At 41.9% G+C, this 12,335-nt stretch overlaps 1 protein-coding gene across 1 annotated transcript; it reads right to left on the bottom strand.

Annotated features, from left to right (window-relative positions):
• Nucleotides 1-3,628, bottom strand: ARL14 (ARF like GTPase 14). The gene is made up of 2 exons (XM_026668284.2): nt 3,382-3,628; nt 1-767 (listed from the first exon to the last, which is right to left on the bottom strand). The coding sequence occupies exon 2, from the start codon at nt 698-700 to the stop codon at nt 122-124; it is 579 nt and encodes a 192-aa protein (XP_026524069.1). The 5' UTR covers nt 701-767; nt 3,382-3,628; the 3' UTR covers nt 1-121.
• Between the last annotated feature and the right edge of the window lie 8,707 nt (nt 3,629-12,335).

Genomic DNA, 12,335 nt, shown 5'->3' on the forward strand with positions numbered 1-12,335 from the left:
TCTGTAACAAATATTTCACTTTTATAAAAAAAAATTAGGGAAATACAAATCAAACTGTTAATGAACAAGCTAATGTTCTACTCCAGCAATGAATTAATTATCCAGATCATGAAACAATAGTTTAAAGTTGTTTGAAAATGGCAAAGCCCTCTTGTTTAGATTTTATGCAAGATTTTGCAAATTTTGTCACTTTTTGGAATGCTTCTGAGAGTCCATCTCCTGTAAGTGAACAACAAGGTTGTACATACCAGTTTCGGTTTTGGCAGTGCTTCTTCATGTTGAGTCTCCGAGTTATTTCTTCAGCACTCAGAGCTCCAGGAAGATCCTGCTTGTTTGCCAGTACGACCACAGGTACATTTTTAATATTGTCATGTCTTAAAATAAGCTCCAGCTCTTTCTTGGATTCTTCCAAGTGCCGCTTGTCAGAGCTATCAACAACATAGACCAAGCAATCCATGTCTTCCAAATAGTTCTCCCAAGCAGTCCTCATTTTCCACTGACCTCCAACATCCCATATTGTTAAGGTCATATCTTTTGATGTTTTAATCATCTCCACATTAAAACCAATCGTTGGTTCCGTTAGGAAGACTTCATTACATTTTAGCTTGTATAGAAGAGTGGATTTCCCAGATGAATCTAGTCCAAGCATTATAATCTGGGCTTCTTTGATTTTCAGTTGTGTAGAATTTATAAGCCCCATTTGTTAAGCTGTTAGTTTTGTTTGCTGTTCTCCTTATGGGTTTGGTGTCTGTCTCAGAGAAGAATGGCTGGTAAAAGAGGAAGCAACAGAATATAAGGTTTCTGTTTTGTAATAAGAATAAGATTGGGCATGTATTTGTTTTATGACTTTACCTGCAAACAGAATTTTACAGGCTAACTAAGGGTGGATTTATATTGACATTAAAAACGGAAGTTGATTAATGCCAAGGTAAAATACATATAAAGGTTTTATTGTTTGCTCTTGTGACATTTCTCTTTAGACATATTACTCTTAATATAAGGGTAAGTATAGTTTTTCATAATATTATAGTCCAGGTAGTCCTCAACTTACAACCACAATTAATCCCAAAATTTATGTTGCTAAGTGAGACAGTTAAGTGAACTTTGTCCTATTTAACAAACTTTCTTGCCATGCTTGTTAAGAAAATCACTGCAGTTGTTAAATTAGTATCACAGTTGTTAAGTGAATCTGCCTTCTCCATTGACTTTGCTTATTAGAAGATCGGATAAGGTGATCACATGACCCCAGAACATTGCAACTGTCATAAATGTGAGTCAGTTGCCAAGCATCTGAATTTTGATCGTGTGACCATAGCGATGCTGCAACGGTCATAAGTGTGAAAAATGGTCATGTCACTTTTTTCAGTGCTGTTGTAACTTTGAACAGTCACTAAGATGAACTTTTGTAATTCGAGAACTTGTAGAGCAGTGATGGCTTACCTTTTCATCATCATGTGCCAAAAGTGCGTGTGCATGCATGTGCACATGTGTGACTACACCTATAATGCAATGCGCATGTGATACCCTCTGCCCCCTGTGCATGCGAGACCCCCCTGTGTGCATTGTGCGCATGTGCACATGCCTGTGCAACCCCGTGTGCACCCTGGCTCCCTGTGCATGCACACGCATCTCCCACGTGCACCCTGCCCTCACACATGCACAGCGGATACTTGACAATCAGCTGGCTGACGGGAGGTACACGTGCATGCGCAACGGATCTGTTCCGGGTGACAGCTCGCATGCCAACAGAAATGGCTCTGCATACCACTTCCGGCATGTGTGCCATAGGTTCGCCATCATGGTTGTAGAGTATTCTTACTAAAGTACCCATTCTGTGACATTCTCCGCCCAGACTCTCATCATTGTTAGGCCCTATTTTTCAAGCTTTTTTGATTTTTTTTTTTACAGCCTCCAAATCATAACTGGTCATGCTGTTTTTCTTGGTAGATGTTCAGTGACTGGACTGCATAGGAATGAAATAATTTATCATACCCATTTAGTTGTTCTGACCAAGGCTTTCGAGACCGTAATTAAGCACACGCTTAGTTAAAGCAACTCTTGTTTTATTTCAACGATGGGAATTATATTTATTCCCAGCCTGTAATGAGTCCCAAACAGTCCCTCGAGATAAGCACCCACCTTTCTCCCCTTTGAATTGCTGCCAATAACTATAGTGCCAAATGAACTATAAAAAAACCAACCAAAGTACAAAGTCCACACAAAACTTCAGAATGAACAACTTTGCTTCCTACAAAAGTTTCTTCACTTTTGCCTGTCTTTTATACCTTATGGGAAGGGCAATCACCTCCCACCCTTACTCCCAAGTCACCCCTTTTGTCTCAGCTGCTCTTGTCTTCTAGCAACTCTGCACACATGCGCACTGGGAACAGGCTCCCGTGGTTCCTCTGCCTTGTTGCTGCCAGACTCCCAGAAGGTCCTGGCCCCATCTCTGCATTGAACGCAGGACCCTTGTCTGAGTCCTCTCCAGACTCCCAGACTGGTCCCTGTTCTTCCCTACTGTCCAATTCCACTGCCATCTGCACAGGCTGCCGGCGAACCACAACATTAGTAAAGCAAAGATGTTCATTAGAAACTGTCTCTGAGGCTGAGGTGTGGCGGGGGGGAGCAGTGGTAAAAAATCAAGATGGTGCCTCAATCATGCAATTGTTTATGTGACACTCAAAAAGAGAAATGGTTGTGTTGCATGGTTGTGGCCATTATCTTGATTTTTTTTTTGCCTCTCAATGCCCATGAGAAGATTGAATATCTTAACAGAAATAGGCATACAGATAGCCTTCGGACTCTTGTAAGTTATTAAGTTATTAGCTGTTTCTAATTTAGCTAGTTGTTAAGCTATTTTTAATTTTTCAAAGAAGGATCAGGGATTCTTTATTAAAATGCACCACTTTCAACTGCTTGCACAAAACAGTAGGTTAGGTAAAATTTAAAGAATACTGTAGAAAAATTGTAAACCTCTGGCTAGATGTGTGTAGAATTTAACTGAGGGGCTTACTGTGGAAATCCTGCAGGGTTTAAATGTTTCATTTTTTTTCTTTGGATTAATCTTAAGAGGAACTGAAGCTGAAGGTGATTGCAAGTCCTGATTGCTAGAAACAGGCTTCTTGAGATCATCTATTTTAGAATTTATTATATTTTGTTATTTAAGAAACTAGGTAAACTTGTATTCAATTGAATAAAGCAATCTTGCATTTAAAGGCAATTCTGTGGTTGAATTTCCATATCATGCTAAACTCTATTTTTTAAATCATAGTTTACTAAACATAATACTTATGGTAAGACAGTCAAATAACAGACAGGAAATGTATTAAGAAGATGAATAAGAAAGGTAATTCTAAAAGAATTAGAAGAATTAAGACTTACGTGGATGATTCCAAGAGCACCTCACTCTACTGTAGTCATGAAGACGATATGGCAAAAGAAGGCCAGGTTCCAGTGGAAAATGTAGACATCAAGTACTGTTGAGACAAAGCTTTAAAACTGACTGAATAGAAAATCAAGGTAAATAATGCAAACAAGAAGTACAGGCAAAATGGGATAGGTCAACTATTGCAGTAGAAAAGGAGTGGGCAGGAAAAGTTGAACAAGTTAATAAACAACGAACAGAATTGCATTCTCAGGTTTCAGAGGTTGCTTTCATACTAGCATATTTCTGATAACGTGATGCAAAATGAGCACACTTTTGATGATAAAATATGTTGCAGACTTTGGACCTGAGCTGGCTAATGTACAGGATCAGAACAGAAGAAGTAATTAGCTAATTAGAGGAATTGGACAAAATGTAGAAAAGTCACCTTCTGTTGGATAGCTCGTCTCAAAACTTAATGACAAGCTACCTAATTTAAAGCTTTTATATTAAAGATGTAGAACATGGCCATAGGTTCAATCAGATCTAGGTTTAATCAGATGCAAACACCAAGGGATATAATAAAGAAAATGCTTGGGTGAGAGAATTTTGCAAAATGTCAATGGGCGTGAACATATAAATTAGAAAGGAGATAAAGTAATTCTCCCCCCAAATATTAGTCTAGCTATGCTTCAAAAAGGAAAAAGCATTTAAGCCTTTAAAGGAAGAATTACTTAAAAGCAAAATATGAAATGAAAATTGTTTTTCAAGCTATATTATTTTAGTCATAATGAAGAAAAACTATTTCTACCTATCAAAACAAGAATATGGAACTAATAGAGAATAATTTTATATTTGAAGAATTGGTATACTTCTGCAAGAAGACAATATAATGAAAGGATCACTTGGTGTTTGGAATGTAGAAATTGGTTGATTGTTATAAAATAAATGCTTCATATTGTTACATGCTAATTGGGAAATGAACAAAGCACAAAATAAATAGCAAATACAGAAGTTAATATAAGTACAAAATGATCTGAGAAGGGAGAAACGAGAGCTCAATTAAGCACTTCCTCAACCTAAACCAATTAGAGGATTTTCATTAATTATTGTTTATATGTGGCTTACATTGGATGGGGGATATGACTGAAGAGAGGATCTGGTTGCAGAAAGGATATGGTGGAGAAAGATAAGTTTTAAAGGAGGAGGGGGAGAAAAAGTTTTAACGAGGGAAAGAAAAATAAGTTTTAAAGAGTTTGCAAATTTAATTTCAAAGATTGTGACATCTTCCCAGTTATTTCTCCTCTGGCCACTTTAGAAATCTCAGCAGTTGTGATGAGAGCTTATTGTAGAAAGATGCAGATGTGATGAAAGCTTATTGTATAATTCTGTTCGAATGCCAGTGAATGGTAAATTTTCCTTTTTAGAAGGGCAGGTATAAGTGGAACGAATTTGGGGAGTAAGAGATGAAGTTACCAGATGGCAGAAAGAGGTAGCTGGTCTTGTAGTGAAGTGAAGGAATTCAGCAAAGAAGAGTCAAATTTGGTTAGAACTTGGATGTACAATCATCCCAGGGCTTTATCCTAAACTGTGAAATGCTGGAAGAAGACATTGGCAACTCCCCGCACCCTTTTTAATTGTTTCCATGAACTTTACATGTACATATACTAGAAACTGAGCTCATGTATGTCTTTAACTTTACTTTCAGAGAGAAGAGAAAGGATTGACAGTTGGCTAGAGGAAAAAGAAAAGGAAAAAGCAGATTTTAAAAAAAGATTCTACTTTTGCGCTGCCAAAATTAACGAAACATTAACATTTCTGTATCTATCTGCTGCTATTTAGTGCTCTCTGTGAGGGCGCAGTGGTCTAGCAGTTAATACACTAAGCTTGTCAACTAAAAGATTAACAGTTCAAGACCCAAGTACTGTGTGACAGGGTGAGCTTCTGCTATCTGGCCCAGTTCCTGCCAACCTAGCAGGCATGCAAATGCAAGTAGATAAATAGGTACCACTTCGATGGAAAGTTAATAACATTCTATGCACCTTCTTTGAGTAGTCACATGACCATGGAAGCATCTTCAGACAATGCTGGCTCCTTCAGGTAGGAAATGGAGATGAGCATTATCCATAGAGCTGACTTGACAGGCGTAACCTTTACCTTTTTGTAGTGTCCCAGTGTCCCAAAGGTAGGTTCTACCTCTTCTTGTGTGTGATGATGATGATGATGATAACAAGTTGCTAAATTAATCCATTGGTCATTAGGTAAAACATATGACTTACCTGTATCCAAAAAGTCATGGGAACATAAAGTAGAAAAAGTTGTCAAAAATGAGAAGGTGAAGATCTTGTGGAACTTTTGAATACAACATATTTGGCACACAACATGCCAAACATCACAGTTGTCAAAAACTGAAGGGTACAATTTATTGCTGTACCAGGAGACAACAGAGTTGAAGAAAAAGAACTGGAAAAAAACCCACGAAATATAACTACCTGGCCATCGAAACTATGTGATTATGGATAAAACATGTAACAGTGATAACCATTGTCATCGGGCACTTGGTACCATGTCCAAGAATTTGACTAAATACATCAAGAAATTGTAGCTTCCTGCAATAACAGCAGCGGAACTGCAAAAACTACTCGGAACATCGTATATTTTAAGAAGGTACTCTGTTGATAACTAGGACGCTGGCAGCAACCCGTATCAACCATCAGCACCAGTCAATGATATTTGTGATGCATTTTTGAATGTTCAGTTGACTGATTTTCATGTTTAATGAATAAAAGATAATAATAATAAAAAACTGCCATCTCTTTCTCTATCAATAGTCTTATACATCCCTATTATAGCCTCTTACTCCCTCTTTCTAGTGGACCCATAGCCCTGGATTGTTTTTCTTCCTTGATCATTATGACTGATTTTTTTTCTTTTGGCATCTCTTTTAGATCTCCAGCAGATATTTTAAAGTTCAGTGAAATGAAATTGGGCATTTGACTGCCTGCAGGTTGAGATTTGTTACATGGATCATATTTCCTTTCCAAAGAACAATTTAATAGTTATTTAAGGGCATATGAGTCATATGTTACACCCAGGTAGTTATCTTAAGCTGCAGGATTTGAATATTAAGGCAACAATGAATGGTTAAGGATCTGTGTACATGTTTAATAATTACTCTATTTTTATTGCTAAGAGAATGCCAAAATAACTTGGCCAAGTTTTAGTTTCGGTGATTGGATCTCTGCCTTAGGCAGCAAAATGTATCGGGCACATCTTATTTATATTCTGGCACAGCTTTTCTTTGGTATCAAGCACGCTTCTTTTTATATTCCCAGATATTTCAATGAATTTTAATCGTCAATGGAATTAACTTTCTGCTACTTTTTCCTTGATGGTTATGCAGACTTGGCAGTTTTATGTAATGTTTATATTGCCAGCTTCCCTTTTATTCTATTTTCTTTTTAATGTGTGTAACCCGACACCAAAAAGAATAAGTTATGTATACAGTAATAACAGAAGTGTTTTTGGAATAAAGTTGTTGCAACAGTATACAAAATATTTCCTTATTCTGTGTCAAATTTGTTAACCAGTGACTGAGGCTGCATCTATACTTCTTGCCCAACTGCTGGAATTAGCTGGCAATCATTTCTGGAAGACAAAAATGGATGACATCACCCTCCATTGGGGATGTTTTGATGGTGGGATGAGGATCTGTGAGGATCTGTCACAAACAAGAACATTCTAACTCTCTATCTGCATCCCACTGTCCTAGCAGACTGTGCAGTGCTGAGACACAAAGATTCTGAAGTCAGATCTTCACCACCATTAATATGTTTTGGTCTACCTGCTAAGAAAGCTTTTCTAGTTGCTCTACACCAGGGGTCACCAACCTTTTGGACCTCAGGGACCACCAAACTCATAATTTTAGATCCCAGCGACCACTAACTGGTTTGGTGGGCGTGGCCTAATTTGTGGGTGTGGCTTGGTGGTCATGTGACTGGCTGGGCAAGGCTTGTATGTAAATATTATAAATATTTATATAAATATTGAATTTTTTTTAATAAAAAAGAGCAACTTTTACCCAAAATCAGGCAAAGCAGGCAGACAGATTGAGTTGCTCACAGAATCACAGATTCATTCAGAAATCTATCTATCTGCCATTGGCTAGCTCAGTCTGTCACATAAAATTTGCTTGCAAGCAAACTCACAAACTTAACTCACAACACACCATGCATGTAAATATTGATTTTATTTTTTTTTATAAAAAAGCAACTTTTATCCAAAATCAGGCAAAGCAGGCAGATTGAGTTGCTCACAGAATCATTCAGTGATCTATCTACCGTGTTGCTCACAAAATAAGTCCGGGCCTTATTTTTTTTTGACCCCGAAAAATAGCTAGGCCGTCTTTTTGGGGTGACTTAATTCCCTCCTTGCAACCTCGGGTGGGTGGGCAGCGACAGCTTGGATGTTGACCTCGGCGTTGGTGGGGCACTTCGTATCAGGAGACCTTCTGCCACCGTTGCTTTCCCTTCTCCCTTGCTGCTGCGGCATTTAGAGCAACGCCCGCGGTGTTTGGCGCAGCCATGTGTAGCCAGGCAGGGCTCCTCCCTGCAACCGGGCCCAGCGGAGACACTCGGCTTCAGGCGCTCCTGTCGCCGCCTTCCCTTTGCCTTGAAGGTAAAGCCAATTATTTTAAAAACAACGCCCTACTACAACAAAGCCTCCCCTGCCTGAGAGGGCAGCCCAACCCCACGTGGGGAGGCGAATCTCCCAGGGCCGCTGTAAAGGATCAGCCCACCTCAGGAGAAGCGCCCAGTCGCCATCCCTGCCTGGTGCTGGGCAGAGCGCAAAGAGCTTCGCCTGGGGCACCCAGCGCAGCTGACAGGCGGGCCCTCCTTCCCGGCAGCAGAGCTCTCACCAAGGCAGCAAGCGCCTCCCCGCCAGACCCTCTGCTCATCCCGCCAGGGCCACGCCAGAGCTTTATGGGCTGGGCAGAGCCAGGAAAGTGAGCCAAGGGTGCGTGCCCGCCTGCCAAGCAAAAGAGCCGGGCTGACCTGAGCTTGGCTTCCTTCCCAAGTCCCTCCAGCGTGAACCCGAAGGGGCCACTGGGAGAGGCTGCCCGAGGCAGTGATAGCGCCCACCCGTTCATGGACAGGGAGGCAAGGTGATGGCAGCACTGTTTCCCTAGCTGGCGGAGAGAGCCCGAAGCCGCCCATCCTTTGCACCCCTTGCCCAGCCCATCCCCGTGCATCTCCAAATGCACCAGCAACTCCAAATGCTACAGCAGAATGGGCATCAGGCAGAGGCGCTGACTCAGCAGGGCTCAGCTCAGAGAAGGACGTGGCACAGGCCGTCGCCTTGCCTCCTGTCCATGGATGGGTGGGCACTATCACTGCCTCAGGCGGCATCTCCCAGTGGCCCCTTTGGGTTTGCGCTGGAGGAACTTGGGAAGGAAGCCAAGCTCAGGTTGGCCCAGCTCTTTGCTTGGCAAGCGGGTGCGCACCCGTGGCTTGCTTTCCCAGCTCTGTCCAGCCCGCACGGCTCTGGCGCGGCCCTGGCGGGATGAGCGGAGGGTCCAGCAGGGAGGTACTCGCTGACTTGGTGAGAGCTCCACCGCCGGGCAGGAGGGCCTGCCTATCAGCTGCGCTGGGTGCCCCAGGTGAAGCTCTTCGTGCTCTGCCCGGCGCCAGGCAGGGATGGCGGCTGGGTGCTTCTCCCGGGGAGGGCCGATCCTGTGCTGCGGCCCCGGGAAATTCACCTCCCCATATGGGGTTGGGCTGCCCTCTCGGGCAGGGGAGGCTTTGTCGTACCGGTAGTAGGGTGTCATTTTTAAAAGAATTGGCTTTACCTTCGAAGGCAAAGGGAAGGCAGCGACAGGAGTGCCTGAAGCCGAGTGTCTCCACTGGGCTCCGGTTGCAGGGAGGAGCCCTGGCTGGCTGCGCATGGCTGCACCAAACGCCATGGTGTTGCTCTAAACGCCGCGGCAGCAAGGGAGAAGGGAAAGCAATGGTGGAGGAAGGTCTCCTGATACGAAGTGCTCCACCAACGCCAAAATCAACACAGGCAGCACCATATCCAGGTATGCAACAAAACTACTTCCTAATGGCAAGCCCCCCCGCCATTCCCCCCCATTTTGCATGTTTAATATAGGCCTTAATTTGGGGGGAGGGGCTTAATTTGATTTTATGCCGATAAAACATGCTGGGCCTTCCTATTGGTGGAGGCCGTATTGTTGGAGAAACATGGTATCTGCCATCGGCTAGCTCAATCTCTCAGATTTGCTTGCTGTGAGTCTGCACTGAATTTGCTTGCAAGCAAACCTTCAGTCCTAAGGGAGGTTCGGCTGTGCTTAGCTAGAAAGCAAGAAATCCAACCACTTCCTGATTCCTAGCTAATCTAAATCTCCTGGCACAGCAGAACAGATGATGGCCGGAAAAAGGAAAAATAGCAACTTAGCAGACAAGTTTGCCGGGTAAGGAGTGAGTGGGCGGGGAGAGTTCCTGAGAGTCATGTGGGCTGAGCAGCCTTGTGTTTCTGCGCAGCCTGGATTAATTGCTTTGGGGGGGTGCTTTGGGGGTGAGATTTCTCTGTGGCCCACCAAAATTTTCTCAGGGCCCACCAGTGGGCCACCACACACCGGTTGCCGACTGATGCTCTACACTACACTGTAATTCAGGAATATTGGACAAACATTCCCATATCAGTAGCTATTGTACTGGAATTTGCAACCAGTGGTGTTTGGACAAGCCCATTGAAGAATTACTGACTGATGGAACTATAGATGCATCGGTAAGGTGGCTAGCTAGCACTATCATTACACCTCTAGTTGCAGAGGTAATAGTTATTCCTCTTTTGTTGCCGTCCGGGGTGGGATTCAATTTTTTTTACTACCGGTTCTGTGGGCGTGGCTTGGCGGGTTTGGCAGGGGAAGGATACTGTAAAATCTCCAGTCAGAGGTGGTATTTGCCAGTTCTCCAAACTATTCAAAATTTCCGCTACCGGTTCTCCTGAACTGGTCAGAACTTGCTTTAATACCACCTCTGCTGCAGTCCCTAAATAGTCTCTTCCAAATTGAAAACATATTCTTGCAGAGCCAGGATGTGCTATAGCCCTAGTCTTGGAATTAGAAGGGAAAAACGTGGTGTGGGAAGAAATATCCATCTGGTTCGGTTCCAGTCTGGGAGAAAGGCACTGGAAACATAGAGGCTGATAGGAAAGTAGGTTGAATGATGAAGCAGAGCCACATGGGTTCTGGGCACCTGACCACATGGAGTTGAGAGTGTGGGGTTTTTATACCTTCTTGGGCTTTGTATTTGAACTTCCTGTTCGTGTGTAAGAACATGTATTCTATTGGCTGTTGTCAGACTACCATGGGGCCATGTACAAATCCTAGAAGTTTGTCTGAGCTCCCAGGTTTGGTTGAAGTTTGGACTGCCCGGAGAAGGATAATCCCATCATCCTGGAGCTGAAGGTCTTTTGTTTTGTAGATAGGCTGGTCCAGTCTTTCTTAATGGGCACAAAATATCTGCGGGGGCAGGCACTATTAAGAGGGAGTCTGCTTCCTGCCTCTTAAAAAATCCATGTTTCTCCATTTCTCATTTAGGGAAAATATAATATCCTGCCTTTTTAATATTCCTCAAAATATTTAATTCTTCTGGGAGGCGGGGGGGCTGTTTCCCACAGTGGGATGCTATCAACTATTGTTTCTTAAAGAGACAGAGGCAAAGGCTGTGGGATTGCTTGAGTAAATAGAACAGCAAACTGCATGCATGCATGTCTGTCTGTCTGTCTCTTTCTCTCTGTGTAGACAGAAAAGAGAATCAGTTGACAATAATCCTTCCCCAATGCCTCAAAGCACTTTTTCAACTAGGGATTCTTGTCCTTGCTGGTGCTACTCATCGGGGACAGATGTGAAGGAGCTGAAATGTCAACACCTGCTTCAACGTCCTTTCTAGCAGAGACTGGGTCATTAAGAAGCAGTAAAATAGGATCCAGAGAAGATCAGGATTAAAAAAAAAAACAACACTGGCCACATGCTTCTAAGGAATTCATAATAGCATTACTATTTCAATATTTCGCAACAGTTTGAAATAAAATACCGCAGTGAGTTTAGCAGTGTTTATTACTCCATTGCTGATTTCTCTAGAAATTGAAACTAGTGTTTTATTGAGCTGGAGTGCCCTCTAGTGGCCATTAAATATTCCTCCTATTTACAACTCCAAACAAATTTCTCCATAGTCAAAACTACTTTTATATTTCAATGATATTAACGACAAAATCTTTTTGGAACCAATTTATGTTTATAATAACTTTCAAATAAATAAATGTATTTTAAATGATTTCTCCCCCGAATGCATACATTAGAGTACAAAGTCAATCCCCAAAACGTAATGAGTAAAATGAGCTTATTGGGGACTTTTTGTCCTTATAAAATTGTCACAACAGTGCTGGCACTTAACTAACTCTGGCTGTTCTGGAAAAGTTCAGCCGAGGCAAGATGATTAGCACTTGGATAGGAAATATTGTAACTGACAAAATTTTTTTGCAACCTTGAGCAGAGGTGGGCAACTATGACAATTTTAAGACCCGTGGAGTTCACCTCCCAGAATTCCAGAGCCAACCAGGAACATGAGGAATAATTGCAACCGAGGCACAACCGCCAGATAAAAAAAGAAATTCAAGTCTGGGCTTGAAATGTAATTTGCAAAAGCACTTCATATATAACCTTCCCTAGTTCTCACGAAGATAAAGAAATGAGGAACAGGAAAATGCATTCAGATTTGCAAGATTCTATCATTATAACTTTATAATAAAAATAGATTTTTAAATTTTGTCTATCTTGGTCCAAAAAAATGTTCAGTTTACTTTTGAAATGATTCCTGATCTCTCTTTGAAAGTGTTGAATATAAGTGACATATTAATTATTCATTAAATAAGTGGAACATAGTTTTCTGAGAAAAAAAACTAGAGA

This window comes from Notechis scutatus, chromosome 4, assembly GCF_049901735.1.
Source record: "Notechis scutatus isolate UNSWTSFEM ecotype Mainland chromosome 4, rNotScu1.2, whole genome shotgun sequence".
Classification (NCBI taxonomy): domain Eukaryota; kingdom Metazoa; phylum Chordata; class Lepidosauria; order Squamata; family Elapidae; genus Notechis; species Notechis scutatus.